At 38.0% G+C, this 18,591-nt stretch overlaps 1 protein-coding gene and 1 pseudogene across 7 annotated transcripts in view; both read right to left on the bottom strand.

The window, feature by feature from the left end:
• The window catches only part of HMGN3 (high mobility group nucleosomal binding domain 3), a 35,250-nt gene that overhangs the window by 6,503 nt on the left and 10,156 nt on the right, over window positions 1–18,591 (bottom strand). For all 6 annotated transcript variants that reach the window (XM_030798901.1, XM_012497031.2, XM_030798902.1 and 3 more), the window contains exons 2-3: window positions 7,215–7,265; window positions 801–830 (exon numbers count right to left, since the gene is read on the bottom strand). In XM_030798901.1, the coding sequence (XP_030654761.1) occupies window positions 801–830; window positions 7,215–7,265 (81 nt within the window). The remainder of the gene's footprint in view (window positions 1–800; window positions 831–7,214; window positions 7,266–18,591) is intronic.
• Window positions 15,036–15,741, bottom strand: LOC100594315 (annotated as a pseudogene). Its single transcript, XR_001113510.2, has one exon. The product of XR_001113510.2 is annotated as a 60S ribosomal protein L9 pseudogene (transcript).

Genomic DNA, 18,591 nt, shown 5'->3' with positions numbered 1-18,591 from the left:
ATCCATGCTTTCCTGAAGACCAAAGTAGCATGAAGCTTCTGTAATAGCTAGTATGGGGATATACTAACATAGTGTCAGCCAAAATACCAATGCCTTTCCCTCTACCTTCTCAGTGGGAAGTCTGGGCTGCAGGAATTTTAACCAAAATCCTCCACTAGAGTCCAGCTAATCTCTTAGGAGAGCAGCAAAAGAGAAGAGCATAAGAGCCAGTAAGGAGCACAGGCTGGTGAGGAAGAGCTGAAGGATGTCCACCTCGGAGGCTCAGCCACATCTGCCCATCTCAGCTTGTATCCTAACCCCGCAAGAGTCTCCTGGCCCACAGAAGGAGACTCCAAATAGCAAAGTAGAATTATTACTGTTACAAAGATTCTTTAGGTCTGAAATGAGGCTACAGTATATGGACTCAGACAACTTTCAGAACATTCTCATACATACATTCTAAAGTATGAGTTGTAGACAGAGAATCAGAATTCTGTCCACTTCAGCACATCATAGGTAGAATCTGAAGACTGTAACTTTGCCTAATATACTACTTTTGTTTCAGAGATCTAGCAATGTCAAACAACATCCTGCTTTATATTCTTCATAATGGGGCTGGCCACTGTTTTTCTGACACATTTGATCAAGTGAATTGCTTGGCAACACTGGTCAAATTTGCTAGACATGAGGACCCTAAGTAATTTTCAAAAAGAAAATAAGCTCATGGGAAACCATGTTAATCTTCCTTTTGCTGCTTCACTTTGGACAAAGGGAACATGTACTCATAAGAACTAACACTGAAGTGGCTCTAAGGTACTTACCGCTGACAATCTGGCAGACCGTCTTGTGGGCTACAAAGGGAATGGAAAAATATACATATTTTTTGGTGATTATATAAAACGAAGTTGATTTTTAAAAATCTATTCTTAATATACCTTACTTTGTTGAATGACTATAATGTATGATTCCCATCACCTTCTCCAGGTAAGCACAGTGAAACATATCCCAAGTCCCCTGGGCACGATGACACTCAAGAGGAAGTGTTTCTAAAAAGGGGTAGGTATACTGTTCAAATAAACGGCTTCTCCCAACTAAGGGTGTGGTGAGTAAGTAAGGGAAATGAAGATCAACTTAGGCTTTATCCCGAATTAAAACCTCTACTTTTATGACAAAATCAACAGCAAGAACATTGAGGTGCTATTTAAGAGCCAGTCTTCAGTCTGACTCCAGCTCCTTAAAAATGGAACTAAAGCTTTTAAGTTAATACAAGAAGAGACTTATGCAATTGTGTAGAAACCAAAATAGCAGGAGTTCCCCATCTTGCTGCTATGTTAGAAATGAAAATGACTACAAATCTTGGCAGTTAACAAGAAAGGCTTCCTTTTACCTATAACAAAACAAACACATTTATCTAGTAGTATATGTTCAAAGGATTTAACTAGAATTAAAGTGCATTAATTTTTTCTTTTAATTTCAAAGTTTAGAAAATTTACAGAGAAACTGTGTAGAGATTGATATTTTGGGGAAATCTTTTTTTCTTCAAGGATATTACAAGTTAACAGCAAATGACCCTGAAAAGAAAATCTAAATTAACAGAACTGTCCTAGGCATTTCAGCAATAACATACAAAATTGATACTCTACTTACCATCCAACCTATGGTGGCTCCCCAAGGGATTTCACATTCTAAAAGCATAACTGCTTTTTTAAAACAAGTGCTCCAGAAATAAATACTCCATACTTTTTGTCTGTTTTATTCACTGCTCCATCTCCAGTACAGTAGGGTACTGGCCAACATATAGTACAAACTCAGTATTTGCTGAATAAATGAATCCAAGCCTTTCCCTAATTCTCACTGCCTTATGCAGACTTTGCCTCATTACAATAGGCTAAATGTTTCAAATAATTTTTCCTAAGGGGGACAGCAAAAATGGTCAGTAGGAACCCATGCCATAATTATGAGGAATCATGGAATTCTTGAAGTGAGGCTAAGGTCAGTCTAGGTCAGCCAGTCAGGCCAAACTGGAAGAAATATTTCTTGCCATCTCCGCATCTAAGAACTTTCTTGCTGAAAATAGCCAGAGAAGCTAAACTCATCTTTCTTTAAACTACAGAAGGAAATGAAGGGCCAGAGCCTCCATGAATACTTTTAACCCTGGAGTCTTGAAGAAAGATCAGAGCTGGACTTAGGGCCAGCTAGGAGAATGTGCTGAGAATGAAAGGCTGTGCAGGTTAAGTGATTGGGTGGGATACACTCACTGCACACAGTAAAAGCGTGTACAACTCAGCACATAGCCCTGTGAATTAGTACAGGAGGAGTGTGTGTCAGATTCTCCACAGGAACCACAGTGCCTGCTATGGTTATCAAGGGTGCATTCCTGACAGTGCACCCACAAGTCCCTGGGAACCAGGATCCAAATCCTGCAATACTTTTTCCAGCATGGTTAACTGTATTGAGTATACTGAAGGCAACATTTTCAAGTAAAACGGGCAATAAGAGGGTATCTTGTGTTTTTTTAATGTACTTTCTGAGCATAGAGGAGCCCAACAGAGCTCAGCTTTGAAGCTTCAGTGTGGCCTCAAGGACTACCCATGTCTCACAAACTACAGCAGGCAGAACAATACCTTCCAAGATGAAAGTGGCAGTCTCCACGCTAAAGAGAGGTGAAAGAACCTTATCTGACTCCCTCTCCAATTGATGTCAACTCATGTGCACCATGTTGGTCTTGCCTCACATTCACCTCATCTGACACATGTCTCCATACCCTCTTGCACAGGACCACCTTCTCTTATATTTCTATGGCTCCAATATGTAGCAGGGGCCCTCAATAAGTGTTGAGATGAACAGAAGGGGTAAGCACCAGAAACATACAGCAACTGTGAACTTGTAGGGAGGGGAAGAAGTCCTAGAGCCACTACTCAGTTACTCTTTAGCTTGGGGCCTGAAAAGGGGCCAAACATGTTAGCCATTACTCAAAACTGCCTCCCTATCTGCCATCTAGTTGTCTTGAATAAAATCTCCATGAAGTGAGGCAAAGTCATGTGAAAAGTTCCCCAGCTGCGACACTGCTGTTCCTCTCCACGTGAATACCTGAACATGCCGAATAGACTAAGTGACGCCAGACGGCTCTTTGGGATTTCCAGACATTCCAATCTAAGCACTGCTCTGTAGGCACTAACAGCTGTTCTGATCCAAAGGACTTAATACCTTTTAAAAATTCAGGTCCAGTACAGGAGTTCCAAAATAAAAAGCCTAGGAAATTAAAGCAAAAAAAAAAAGAAAAGAAAAGAAAAGAAAAGCCTAAGCTGTCTAAAGCAGCCAGTCCCTAAAAATCCTATCTTCTATTATAAAATCATTTTATGACTTGCTACCTACAATTTCCCAGCTCTTCTTTCTATGCCATTAAAAAAGACTTCTTACACTTTCTTTCCCAGTAGCCATCATAAGAGATTTTCGTTTTCACTGCAAACAGTGGAGGCTGAGATGAACCTTTCACTCAACAGTCAGCAGTACTGATTATGCATACAAGTATGGACACCTTCCTGGAAAGTTCCATCAGCTTTCACAACTATTGGACTATATTTATTGGATATGAAATAGATTAGACTGTTATTTTTTCCTTTTTAAAACACTAACATGTGAAGTGCTCATCTGAGACTCAGATTGTTGGGTGGGACTACTAGGGGAAAAAAAGCTATTAAGAATTTCTCTCTTTTTTTTTTTTTTTAAATTGTGAATCCTCAGGAAAAGTGGTCCAAAGACTGCTCCTTAGCACTTCTCTGACATTCACTATTTCCCTTCCCTGCTTTGTTTTCCTTAATTGCCAATATCCAATTATTTTACTAGCTTTCAGGGAGGGAAGGAGGGCTTTTAGAATGAAAAGTCATCATTGATAAATATGACAAACAGATACGACAAATGTGAGGGTTTGTCACTATGGTATATAGGTGCTGGTCACAATGGAATTATCCCGTAGGCATCATCCCATAGTCATGATCATCCTTTAGGTTGGAGAAAATTCTGGTGAAGCCTATTCTGAAAGACATGAAATCTCTACTTTAATATCCTGGTTGCAAAAGCAACATGGAAGTCTAATCTCCCAGTGACAAAGTACACAGGGATAGCTAGATTCAATAGAATCACTGCACTTTGCTGGATACGGCTTGAAACACATGGACTATTCCTTTGAAATGTGGGAGTATTTTTATTTTTATGAGATGTTTTTGCTCCTGAGCCTGACCATGTACCTCCAAGCAAAACCCAAAAGTCAAGTTGCTTTTAATTCTAAAAAAAAAAGCCTAAAAAGAAATTACCTTCTTTTCAAAACTGGGAAGTAGAAAAGTTTGTACCTCAGAGCCTTGGCTGGGAATAGAAAAGACAGAAAAATGGATACTGGATTACCAGATTTTTAGGACTGCCATAAAAGGGCCATAGGGATAGCGGATTTTGGAGCAGGAGATGCAGATATCTTTCCTGGTTCTGTTATTTACAAGTTCTAACACCCAGGGAAAATCATGTTTCTCTGAGAACTTTGCTCTAGTTAAAATAGGGATAACATCTGCCAATCTGTCCTCAAAAATAGCACTTCTCTGACATTCACTATTCTCCTTCCTTACTTTGTTTTTCTTCATAGCTAATATTCAATCATTTTATTTTACTCTCTCTCCCACTAAAAGGAAGCTCCATGAAAGCAGGGATTTTTGCTTCTTTTGTTCACTGTGGGATCTGGAGAGCTCAGAACAGTGCTTGGCGCACTATAGGTGCTTATACATTTTTGTTGAGGAATAATCTGCCTTCTTCTCATTTTAGAGTTACTATATGGACCAGACAATATAATGGATGTAAAAGGGTTTGTAACTGTTGATTGTAATGACTATAATGTATTGTTTTGGTTATTTACCGTGCAAGTCCCCCGAAGTACTATCTTCTGCACAATGCCTTCTAATATGGCAGTGGAAGAGGATTTTCAAGAGAATTCCCCTTAGTAACTGTTATCTATTCACTAAAGTTAAGATGATGCATACTCAATGACATAACTGTCATTCCCAACGACAATCCAGTGGGAAAGAAAAAAACTCAATCAATCAATACACTGGCAGTTTTTACCCGAAACCATCAGCAAACTAACTGACCTTTTCACTTTTTAAATAACTGTGTTGATGTCCTGAAGACATTATCATGAGTTTTAATCTGGCCTTGGCTTAAATGACAGGTGGAGGCTTGTCTAGAAACCATTTTTATTAACAACAAAAAATACATAAAATATATAGAAATAATATAAAATAAAATATAAAAACAATTAAAAATAAAAACATAAGAAAAAAATTAACCAGGTGTGGTAGCATGCACCTATAGTCCCAGCTACTTGGAGGCTGAGATGGGAGAATCACTTGAGCCAGGGAGATCGAGACTGCAGTGAGCTATGATCTTGCCACCTCACCCACTCCAGCCTGGATGACAGAGTGAGATGCTATCTCAAAAAATAAAATAAAATAAAATAACATAACATAACATAAAATAACATAAAATAAAATAAAATAAAATGTATAAGACAGCTGTACAAGCAAAACCACACACATATCTTTTATATATATATTCTCACAAGCTTGATTTGCTTTTGGTGTAGTGGAATTGGGAAGACAATCAAAAGATTACTGGGTGCCATGGTATTTCTAGGTTTTTTGACTGACAAATCAATTTAAATGCCAGTCCCTAAGGAAAAACCCAATGCTTTTGTTTTGGTGTCCAAATCTTAAAAACATTAAGGTTAGTTATACTTAGCCAACTGTTCTAAAAATCACATTTTGCCATTTCCCAAGAAAATTCAAGCATTTATCATTTTCTGGTTGGTTCTCGCATGTGTGTGGTGACTCTGCTTTGGATGACAAACTTCATGATTATTCCAAACTCTGTCAAACAGTGAATACTAGGTACGTGGATGATGGGGACAGACTGTTTTGTTTTGTTTTTAAGTTATTTCTTTATAGGTTCTGTTTAAGATTTTCTACTTGGCAGAATGAATTTCCTTGTACAAATCTTGTGCAGGGGTTTTGGTATCACGATAAACTCCTCTGAATTATTAACCACATTATGAATCACCCAATCAAAGAACCTGTAACTAGATATTGTTTTTGTCTCACTCATGACCCCTTTTAGTTGATAAGTTCAAGGGTAACAGCTGCAGTTTTCCACCTATTCTAAAGCCCTGTGCAAAGGGAATGGTTGTCATCAAAGTTATATCTCATTTCCTACTGTTCAGCCCATCTTTTTTTAGAGGTTCATAATAATAACTGTGGATGGTCAAATCCAAGAACCTCTTCCAAGTTTCTAGACTTTTGGAGGTTTCTGAATTTGAATACAAAACATCTTTGAATCATTGCCTAATTAATTATCCCAATATCCTAAGAGCGTTCCTGATTTTAAAAAAAAGCTTTAATATTTTGACATATTGTGTATCCCTCTATAGTTCTTTTTTTTTTTTTTTAGAGTCTCTCTCTCTCTGTCACCCAGGCTGGAGTGCAGTGGTGTGATCTCGGCTCACTGCAACCTTCACCTCCCAGGTTCACGCCGTTCTCCTGCCTCAGCCTCCCGAGTAGCTGGGACTACAGGCGCCCACCACCACGCCTGGCTAACTTTTTATATTTTTAGTAGGGACGGGGTTTCACCGTGTTAGCCAGGATAGTCTCTATCTCCTGACCTTGTGATCCGCCTGCCTCGGCCTCCCAAAATGCTGGCATTACAGGCGTGAGCCACTGCGCCCGGCCTATAGTTTTTGATTTTAGAGATGATCTTTCTCAGGCAAAATATTCAGAACCTAAAAAGTGATTTATAATCCATTCATTGGAGCATAGAATTTATGAGATCAACAGTCTTTCATTTTCTTGCTGTGAAAGGCAGACTTTGTTCTCCTTGATGAATTTACCTATTATCTTACTCTTTGCCCAGAAGGAATTCTCAGTTTCTGCTTTAACGGAAAGCAGGGCTGACAGGTAGAAACATAAACAACACAGTAAGTGGAAAATGCCTCATCAATATACCCAACTGAAACACACCTAGGCCAAGCGAGACTACATATAGACACTCATCGCCGTTTTATGTAGTCTTAACAACCTTGTTCATTCCTATTAAACTTTGTTCATACGATTGTCCGCATTTCATTCAGATGCAGACAATCCTAACAATATTAAACATTTCAATGTAAATAATTAAATATAGGATGCCAAAGATATACTTACCTCCTGTTTAGTTACTTTGGATCCATCTTTGCCCTCTGTATTCTCTGGAGACTAGAAAGAAAATATTTCAGTGAATTGTATTTAAATTGAAAAACACACATTAGGAAAATGTTTTTAAAAAGTTCTCTCATTCCCAGGACAAGATAAGCCAACAGATTTTTTTTGCAGAGAAAAAGTAAATTACAATAGGGTATGTCTTCTACACACCCACGTGCATGCATGCACACACACGGTAGATAGCTGCATAACTGCTCGACTTTTAAAGCAGAAATGGTGAAAGAACGATGTGATTCCCTGTCCTCAATGTGCATTCACCCTAAGCGACTTTCATTTATCTTTGATGATTCCAGTTAAAGAACAGGGGCCAGAGGTCAGTGGCAGGAATGCCTGGGAGCCACCCTCTTGTTCCATTTGCTTGTTCCAGTCACTCCGTTCCTCTAAGATAAGGGCAGGATGCTGGCAAAGCCCAGGCCAACCACAAAAGCACATTTTCATCCCATCCTTGCCTAGCCTTGATTTCTAGCCCATTTCTTGATATGAACTGACAAATTTATCACAGATTACTATTTTTCCATTATCAACTCCAGCATCTCTACTAAACTCCCAGCCTTGGCATGACAGCCAGGCTATGTGCCACCCCCAGCTGATTTATTTCCAGGTTTTGATCCATCCCCTGGGGCAGCACCCGCCTCCTCTTGTGACAGCTCAAACCTGACTCCTTTATAGGATGTGTATACTATGGGAAAAACGTTATCTCATATTTTCTTTATATTTTAAAGTAAAATATACTTTGGATTTATTGGACACTGCACATGTCCCAATATTTTTTATTGGCTAAGAGTTATTAAATAATATTAAAACAAACTACTTAGAAAACTAGACTATTTAACATTTTAAAACTACATAAAGTTAGAAAGTGAATACTCAGTCTCTGTGGCACAAATAGGCTGCTGATCTGAATAGAGCTCCTGTTAGAAAAAAATACAAATAGCAAACTGACATTTGACACGATGTTTGGCTCAGCAAAATAAAACAGCTATGTGGTAATGCCTCATCTGATAAAATGAGAACAAAATTCAAGAGATCATAAAACCCACTGTTTGAGGCTAGTGACACTGTAAATTAATATAATCATTTCAAAGAATAACTTGGCAATATGAAAAAGACACAGAGGACTAATATGATGACCTAGTAATTTCAATTTTGGAACCTGGACTCAAAAAAAGAAACTCTTTGTAAAAATATGGTTTTATTTGTACTATTTCTAATATGGAATAAGTGGAAGCAACTCATGTATCAGTAAATAATAGAGAAATGATTAAGTAAACTATTACTTATTTATATATTTATGTAACAGTGAATGGAATTAAAAAGTTAGGCGATGTGAATACATGAAAAGTCCACATAAAATAATGCTAAATTCAAAAACTTAGGTCATAAAGATGTATGCAAAACAAAGGTCCTAAGTATACATAAAAGTCTTTAGGAAAGATAAAAGCTTTTCTTCAAGGCAAAGGACCCAGTGACCTTTCTCTATTCCCTAGAGCTGCCCTTTATCCATAGCCTATCATATGCCCTGTTTCCAGAACCTCCCATGTCATGGATTTCTCTCTCTTGTTTCCAAATTAACCATCTCCCCGCCTCCATGGAACCTTCTCAATTATGAAGAAACAGTTTTCTCTTTTTTGTACCCCACTCTCTTGCACAGGAATATTTCGTTTATAGATCTTGTGTTAATCAGTCAGTTGTGGTAGAGATGGCAAAATCTTAGTCTGAGCATATGAAGATAATTCCTAGGTGGACCACTGGTCTTTGCTCACTTCCATGGCTACAAACTCAACCCTTCTGGCCACACAACAGACCCTTGGTTGTCTAGGAGTGCTGGGCTTTCATTCAGACCTGTCAGGCCACTCAGTAGATTTCAGTCTAGGGTACTCTCTACCTATAATTGATAGGCAGTTAAAGCAGCAGTACATGGCTATTATAAGAAAAACTGATGTTAATGACATTATTTTCATATTTTTCTATGCAGTGGATTAGTGACAGGCAATATGATGGAGTTCAATCTCTAAATACCGAACTAATAATGTTTGTATGGGATGCAAATTATTCAAAAAACAGAAACTTGGAAAGGCACTGCATGAAAAAAGCAGGTACACTGAAAATGTGAATGCCTTCAGACGAATGAACATAAGGCTCTGGATGTAAAGAGCTAGCAGAGCTTGTTTCTCTAGCAATCTCCCACAATGGCTTTCTATTAGCAAGCATTTAATACATCTGCAGTCAGGAACAATCAATCTTTACCGGGGATCAGTGTGATACAATGGTATGAATGCAGGACGTGAGCTCAAGACACCTGGTTTGAATCTTGGCTCTATACCTAGAAGCTGTATGATCTGGGACAGTGACTTGATCACAGTGGCTCAGTCTTCTTCATCCAGGAATGATAGATGATAATGACAGCTAACTCAAAGGGTACTGCTTATGATCAAGTGAGATACTGGAGAAAGCATTTCATAAACTGTAAATTGTTATACAGAGGTTATGCAATAAAAAAGATCTTTAGTCTTCTGAATTATACAGTATGAAACTATATTCAACAGAGCCTTAAAGTTGAGCACATTTCCTTACATCCAGATTCCCTGCAAACTGGTTATCTGTTTTTGTTGCACAGAGTAACAGGTAGACTATTTTGGAAAGACCTACCATTATAAGCTGTCTTATCACATAACCCTCTCCATCAATTAACACTAAGCCACAGGCCGGAGACAGGAAGGAAGAGAGCATGGTTTTAAGGGATTAAAACAGAAACCCAAAGCTTTTTGCGCCAAGGGATTGTGAGGAATAAAAACATAGAAAGGAGGGAAACAAAAGGTTGGGGGGGGGGATATAGGGGATCTCAGATGTACTTCAACCTTCTGGCAGGTGGATGTGAAAGATGAGGAGAGTTAGATGGGATGCAGGGACTGCCAAGGCAAACGGGGCTCTTGCCCCACTCTCCAGGACACAACAGGCTTACACTAATCCAGTTTGAACCAAGAATGGTCAAGAGGGCCCAAATCATGGTCAAATAAAAAGGTCTCATGCACGTATCCATCTCTGCAAGAGATGTTTTAACTTTTTGTTGTTAGTTTCTCGTGCCTTTTAAGGAAGCTGCTTATGTGAGGATACTCCTTTTTTTTTTTTTTTTTTGAGACGGAGTCTTGCTCTGTGCCCCAGGCTGGGGTGCAGTGGCACGATCTTGGCTCACTGCAAACTCCGCCTCCCGGGTTCACGCCATTCTCCTGCCTCAGCCTCCCGAGTAGCTGGGACTACAGGCGCCCGCCAACACGCCCGGCTAATTTTTTGTATTTTTAGTAGAAACGGGGTTTCACCATGTTAGCCAGGATGGTCTCGATCTCCTGACCTCGTGATCCACCCGCCTTGGCCTCCCAAAGTGCTGGAGTTACAGGCTTGAGCCACCGCCCCCGGCCGAGGATACTCCTATATGCTCTCTCACCCTGTACCAGCCCTAGGCTTTATTTCTTATCCTTTCTGGCACACCCCAAGAAGGAAAACAATGGGGAGTGGGGAGGGAAGGAATGCTTGCTCAATCAGATTTTAAGACTTAAAAATAATAAACAATATAAGTAACTAACACTTATACAACAATATGATACTTAAAAGAGACATCAAAAACTCAAGGATATAGAAAGCATGAAAATAAAAGGATGTTGAAAAAATATATACTTAGCTAAAATTAATTAAAAAGTAGAAACAGCCTAAATATATGTCATCAGAAGGACATATACACTGTGGTACATAATAAAATAATATGTAGCAGTGAACACAAATGAACTATGGGTATGCACATCAACAGAGATGAATCTCACAAACGTAATGCTGGGCAAAAAAGGGAAGTCATGGCATGATTTTAAATAAAGTTTGAAAATACAAATACAAGAAAAGTCTATAAAGAAAAGCATAACAAATGATAACTGCAAAATCATGACAGAGGTTACCTTTTGCTGGGGAAAGGGAGGGTAATTTGACTGGGAAAGACATAGTCATCGGTAAGAGTTATATTTCTTAAGCTAAATGGTGGTTTATTATTATGTAAATAATATTTATTTAGATACTATATATGTATGTATGTTTTATATTAAAATGTTTTTGATTCATACAAAATAGAAATTTTGAAGCTAATAAAAGCAGGCTCATTGAAATAAAAAACTCAAAACATGGATAAACTCTAGACCAGACACAGTAGGAACTGCCATAGACTGCTGAGGAATTAAGAATGCAACAAGGAACAACAAAAGGATGAACAAAAGAGAGGTTAGGTGATGTGGTTAATTGAGAAGCTCCACAACTATCTAATAGGCATTTCAGAAGCAGAGAAAGAGGTATCAGTAGGAAGGCAAAGACATAATGACTATTTTCCCAAAGTAAAGTCTTGACTCTCCAGATTGAACACTCACACCAAGGAACAAACTGAAAACAAAACAAAACAAAACAAACAAAATAATAAGACAGGACATATTGTAATAAAACTATAAAGCATCAAGGAAAATGAGAAAAATCCGTAAAGTTATCAGAGTTAAGACAGATTACCTATAAAGAATCATTTCTCCAACAACAAATACAAATGTATGAAAATATAGAGTACTATTCAAGGAGTTGAGGAAAACTGTCAACCTAGAATTCTATACCTAGCTATCATTCAAGAGTGATGGCAAAATAAAGCCATTTCAGAATACAAACATAAAGAGAGTTCACTTCCAACAAAGCATTTCTTTCAACAAGAATCTCTTACTAAAGGATCAAATTTAGTAATAAGAAAAACGAATCTAGAAGGAAGGAAAACTATGTAAGAAAAAAACGTAAAAAATATACTAATAAATCTAACTACTAATTGTAAATAACATTACCTATTGTGTTTTTAAGTTACAACAGAAATTCTAGAGCAGTTCTTTCCTACAGAAATACAACATAATTGCCACATTAAAAAAGCATAAAAACAGGTAAAATTAATTTTAATATTTTATTTAACTGAATAGATCTAAAACTTTATTATTTCACCCTGTAATTAATGCAAAAAAAGATTAATGAGATATTTCACAGACTTTTTTGTATTAAATCTTTAAAATCTGGTGTTCGTTTTATACTTAGAGCACCTCTTTATTCAAATGCTAAATTTTTATCAGGAACATCTAATCTGTATTTAGAATTCATAAAATTTATAGTAGTTTCACCCAGGTTGTTCCAAACATCTATAATTTACCAATCACTGATTCTAATACCAGTTTTTAAACTTAAGTTGATTAAAATTAAATAACAAATTCAGCTCCTCATTCTTAAGTGTTTAATAAACTCATGCAGCTAATGGCTACCATATAGCACAGCTTTAGACAATAACAGTCATGAAAAATAGAAGTGGGGTCGGTAGATAAGAAGTTAAAGGATACTATGGTCCTGGTTTTGTTCTGGAGGATGATACAGACAGAGAGTAATTTTAGACTTTGTTAAAATAAAATTTAAAGTTACCATTAAAAAATGTAAGAACAGAAATAGGATCTATAAACTTCCAAATCAGGAGGGGTGGAAAAAACATATTTACTAATAAAAAGCAGGAAAGTAAAGAACAAAGGAAAACAAAGAATAAAAAACATAAAAAGTCCAAATATATCAGCAATCACAATATACCTAGACATAGTATACCCTTCCATTATAATGTCAAGTGACAGAGGGAAGAAACAGAGTAATACATATACAGGACTACACTTCTACAAATTTCTTTTTGGTTTTTTTGAGATGAAGTCTCACTCTGTCACCCAGGCTGGAGTGCAATGGTGCGATCTCGGCTCACTGCAACCTCCACCTCCTGGGTTCAAGCAATTCTCCTGCCTCAGCCTCCGGAGTAGCTGGGATTACAGGTGCGTGCCACCACACCTGGCTAATTTTTGTATTTTTAGTAGAAATGGGGTTTCATCATGTCGGTCAGGCTGGTCTTGAACTCCTGACCTCAGGTGATCCACCCACTTTGACCTCCCAAAGTGTTGAGATTACAGGTGTGAGCCACCACGCCCCACCACTTATACAAATTTTAGAACATGCACAAATCAACATTATGGATGGATGGATGGATGGATGGATGGATGGATGTGTCATAAAGGTATAAAAACAAGAACTGGAAGAATACACAACAAATTCATGATAATGGTTATCTTTGGGTGGGGGGGGGTAACAAGGAAAAAGGAACCAAGGGGATGTTTCAAAGGAAACTGAACTTTAATAATTTATTTTATTTTCTAAAAAGGCCTGAAATGAACAATGATTTTTAAAAGATTCCAATTTGTGAATTCTCAGTGGTGGGTAAATAGTATATTATATTATTTCCTGGATTTCTCTGTATTTATGTTTTTTTTCCAAATAAAAATATTATCTATACTGGGGGGAAGAAAAAGACTAAAAGCAAACCTACTCTATTAAAAACAGTACCATATCTATTCCCTAATACAAATTACATAACTAGGTTTACTCACAGCATTTTTTCTATTTCTTCAATATCGTATCAATCTGGTTTATATTGCCTCCTCTTCTGTACAAGACATGTAATATAACTGCTTCATTTGTACTGATAATGAAGGCACTGGACTCAGAACTCTTGAAGGAGTGTGGGGGTCGAGATGGGCAGAGGGAGTGTGGATTCCTTCAACAGCTGACCAATTGTGCCATCCCCATTCTTTCTTTACACAAAGATGCCTGGGTCCTGCACGTGCAGGACACTCAAATGTACTGAAGGGATCAGAACTGTATTTTCCTTAAGTCTTTCCAGCAGTCCCTGTCAGAAACCAAGGGAACAAACCTGCAATTTTTATTCTATAGGCCATCCATGAAGAATCAACAAGGTTTGCTGACCTTCTTTCATGTAAACAATGGTTACCACAACATAAACAGGCACTGTGGGGTGATGAGCCCAATTTTCTCCCTCCAAACTCAGGAAGGTATCAGAAGAGTGTAAGAAAATCCTTACACCCTTTCAACAGCTGCTTAGGAACGGCTTTAGATGGCAGCAGTCTGTGGCTTTGTTAGTGTGGAGAAGGACACTGAGGGAGAGGCAGGAGGCAGAGAAGTTTAACGCTAGTGCACTAGGAGTGATCTTCAGCCCATGCAAGACAAGAAAGAGGAGGGCTCAGGATTTTCAGCACAGTGTTGGACCTTTCTTATGTTAAAGTTCCAAAAAACCTTCATTGGTACATGTAGGACCAATTCATTGGTACATGTAGGCTCTTAGTTACTTACTTAGTTTTACTTCTAAGAGTTAAAGTGACAAAGGCTATTGTTTTACGACTTCAGCGAATTAGCTGAAGGCCTAGAGTAATTATGAAACTCAAATAACCACTTGCCAGCAGCCCCAGAATAAATCCAATCTCAACTCCTAGGTTATCCATGGTAACGAGGAAAAGCTAATGCTATATATAACAGTGCAAAGAGACCAACAATCATTTCTTTTAACCTAGGGAGTGCATTACGTTGAGATGATCTTTTTCTAATTTGCTGGCCAATGTTTTAAAATTATTACTTTTATTGGGTTTTTTTTTTTTTTTTTTTTTGTTACAAACTCAAGGCTGGAGAAAAAAGCAGTCCAGTATTAAATTGGTTAACAAGGAAACCACTCTGGGACCAAAAAATTCAAATAACACACCACGAGAAAGGTCTGAAATGTGCCTATACCTAACTCTGTCGCTCTTCAGCTAAAACGAACACATAACTACTTAACACAAGGTTAATTCTCTCCACAAATGAGGGCACTGTCCATGAAATTCTTTTTTTTTTTTCCCAAATCAATAGGTCTTTTATTGCATCATTTAAATATCACAAGTAGGTCTTAAGTGTCATCTGGCATCTTCTTTCTGTAGCCGGGTAACTCTTAGATCTTATTCATCAGCCTGCTGAACAGTTCCTTTTTCAGAGACATAGATACCATCCAAAAATTTCCTGATATCCTTGTTTTTAACTGTTGTGGCTTGCTGAATCAAAGCCGCTGAATTTGAAACAAGCTCAGTGTCATTTCCTTCAAGGATTAATTCATCTTTCTGGGCTTGAGATACTGAACAAGCAACACCTGGTCTCATCCGAACCCTGCGGATGTATTTTTCACCCAAGAAATTTCGGATTTCAACAAGAGACCCATTCTCCTGGATAACAACATTGATGGGGAAGTGAGCACACACAGACCTCATCTTGTAATGGAAGCCCAGTGTAACACCCTTGATCATGTTCTGTACATGACTACAAATGGTCCGAACGGTAGCTAGTTCCTTTCTGTTACCCCACCATTTGTCAACCCAGAGCCTCTTTTTTTTCTTTCCAAGAAGACTGAGTTCTACATTGATGTGATTGAAGTCCCTCCACAGGGTTCCTCTGGGGCCCTTCACGATAACTCTGCGTCCCTTCAGATTAATGTTGACATTTTCTGGAATGTCGACAGTCTGATTGCTGAGAATGGTCTTCATTCTCGCAGTAGATGCAGCAAAAAAAGCGAAATTCTTATAAGGTTTCTTGAGTTAAAAGGTAGTCTCCTTAAATTCAAATACTTCTATGACACATTAAACAGACACTGGAAGTTTTACTCAAAGCCACCAAGCCATGTTTAACAATGGCTTGGTAGTTTTTCATTGATCCTGTAGGTGTATGTCTGGGATCCTCTATTACTACATTGCGTTTAAAGTAATCTTTAAATATCCAATACTTGGAATTGAGAGGTCCCTTCATGGGATTAATAATCAAACTTATGTTAAATTTATTTTCCATATCCTCCCCTGCTTGGCTTATCAATTCCAACAGGTGACTTCTATAAACTCAAATTACATTGATTAAGGTCACTGCAGGCTACTATGTCTTTTGTAAATGGTATTTTATTGTTCAAGATAAAAGTAGTAATTAAGAACGCTTCTTTAGAAGACTTTGAATGAACTGAAATAAACAGCAACTCTCTCTTTTCTGAGGACTTTGTAGGGAAAATATTTCTCTTGCAATCAGATATAAAAGATAATTAAAAATAAAGAAAGTCGTGTGCCAGTATATTCAGTGAAACTTTATTAGTGTAAATACACACAATTCAATAATGAGGGTTTATATTTAATATTAAGGAAATACAGGCCAGGCACAGTGGCTCACATCTGTAATCACAGCACTTTGGGAGGCTGAGGCAGGCAGATCACTCGAGGCCAGGAGTTCGAGACCAGCCTGGTCAACATGGCAAAATCCGTCTCTACTAAAAATACACACAAGGCTAGGTACGGTGGCTCAGGCCTGTAATCTTAGCACTTTGGGAGGCCTAGACAGGCAGATCACGAGGTCGGGAGATGGAGATCATTCTGGCTAACACGGTGAAACCCCATCTCTACTAAAAATACAAAAAATTAGCTGGGCCTGGTGGCATATGCCTGTAGTCCTAGCTACTCAGGAGACTGAGGCAGGAGAATCGCTTGAATCCGGGAGGCAGAGGTTGCAGTGAGCCGAGATCGCGCCACTGTACTCCAGCCTGGGTGACACAGCGAGACTCTATCTCAACAAACAAACAAACACCCACAAAAAACAATTAGCTGGGCATGGTGGCACACTGGCACATGCCTGTAATCCCAGATACTTGGGAGGCTGAAGTGTGGGAATCGCTTGAGCCTGGGAGGTGGAGGCTGCACTGCACTCTAGCCTGTCTTGTCTAAAAAAAAGAAAAAAAAAAGAAAGAAGTTTAAATATTTTTAACCTCTTTGGTCTGAGCTGTCCCTTTCACTAGAGTTACCTTTTTTTTAATGTGCTGTGGTTTTGTACAAACATGGCCATGGAGAAAGCACGCGGCTCAATCAGAAGCCTGAATTCCAGTCTGGCTCACACTTGACTTCTCTAGACTTGAGTTTATTCACCAGTAAAACTAGTTAAGATGGACCTTAAGATCTCACTCACCTGACTAACTTAGCTACTTGTGTACTTATTTATCACACTATAGAAGTGCCATGTGTACATCATGGGAATGCCAAGCACTGGGGTATCAGGAAAGCAAGGGAAAAGGGGCGCAGCAGAATAATAAAGATGGGTATTGCAATTATGTGCAAGGCAATTTTTGAAATGATTTAATCTTCACCGCAATCTTAAGAGGTTGGTAAAACATGATTATATATCCATTTTATAAACTAGGAATTGTGGCCAGAGAGGTTGAATAACTTGCCCAAGATTAGTCAGCTGGTAATCTTGCTGGTAAGTATTAACAGAAGAGCTGGAATTCAGCTCTTCTAGGCTGGCTCAGAGTTCATACTCTTACCCACTACACCATTCCAAGTGGTTTGTGTTAGTGTTCTTAATTTCAAAACTGGGTGCAGATCTGGGATTCTAGAAGAGCAAAAGACTTCCAGCTTGGGAAATGATTTAACCTGTAGCCCTAGCCAAAGAACAAATGATAAGTAAAGGAGTGTTTCCTATTCTCCATCATTCATGAGCCTCTTGAAATAACAATGAACAATAACCTATTAAAAATAGTTTATGTTGAGTTGAGTAAAATTTTAGTACTATTCTGGGTTTTTAAAAAGTCATACGCACAGATCTGGTTGTTTTTATCTCAGTATTGAAACCAAAAACATACACCAAATCATCTATAATTTTTGTAGAACTTTACATGTTCAGTGTGCTTCCATACGGTTGTTGCATTTGATGCTTTCAATATTTCTGAGATAAACAGGGGCACAGTCTTAATATTTCCATTGTACAGATGAAGAGTAGAGCTTCCAAGAGGTCAAGTGACCTTCCCGAGGTAAACAGTGGCAGAATTCACACTAGACCAAAGTCTCTGTATTGTTATACCAGGACTCTTAAAAGAGATGTTACCAGATGGTTACTTTATTATTTTCCTGTTTGCTCGGACATACATTAACTTCTGGCAAATGGTAAACACAGTTATGATGTTCCTTGTATTTTTGCAAAACTAATCAGCTGGCTGTAATGTGATCTACATATGGTTGCTTAAGGACAGGTAAGATTAAAAATTGTATTTAAGGGGTAAAGTAAAGCAATGAGAAGTAGTCAGAATGTAGTTTGTTAAAAAATGTATTAAATAAAATACATACGGAACTTAAGGAGCCTTTAAAGCTTCACATTTTGATAACTTCGTCCTTGGTACGTTTATCTCCCATATACGTCATGCCTTACTTTTCTTAATACCATGAATTTCTACAATGTAGGACTTAACTAATTCTGTCCAATATCATAAAAACATCTCACAGTTTACACCTAAGAAAGAGACAAAGAGCGAGCAAAAAGTAAAAGAAATAAGAAAACCAATACCTCTCAGGGTAGATTTTGTATTTCATTGTATGGGGTCAAAATAATCAAAATATAATTT

Source organism: Nomascus leucogenys, chromosome 18 (genome assembly GCF_006542625.1).
Source record: "Nomascus leucogenys isolate Asia chromosome 18, Asia_NLE_v1, whole genome shotgun sequence".
Classification (NCBI taxonomy): Eukaryota; Metazoa; Chordata; class Mammalia; order Primates; family Hylobatidae; genus Nomascus; species Nomascus leucogenys.
The sequence above is the reverse complement of the archived record's forward strand: the minus strand, read 5'-3'. Positions and strand labels throughout refer to the sequence as shown.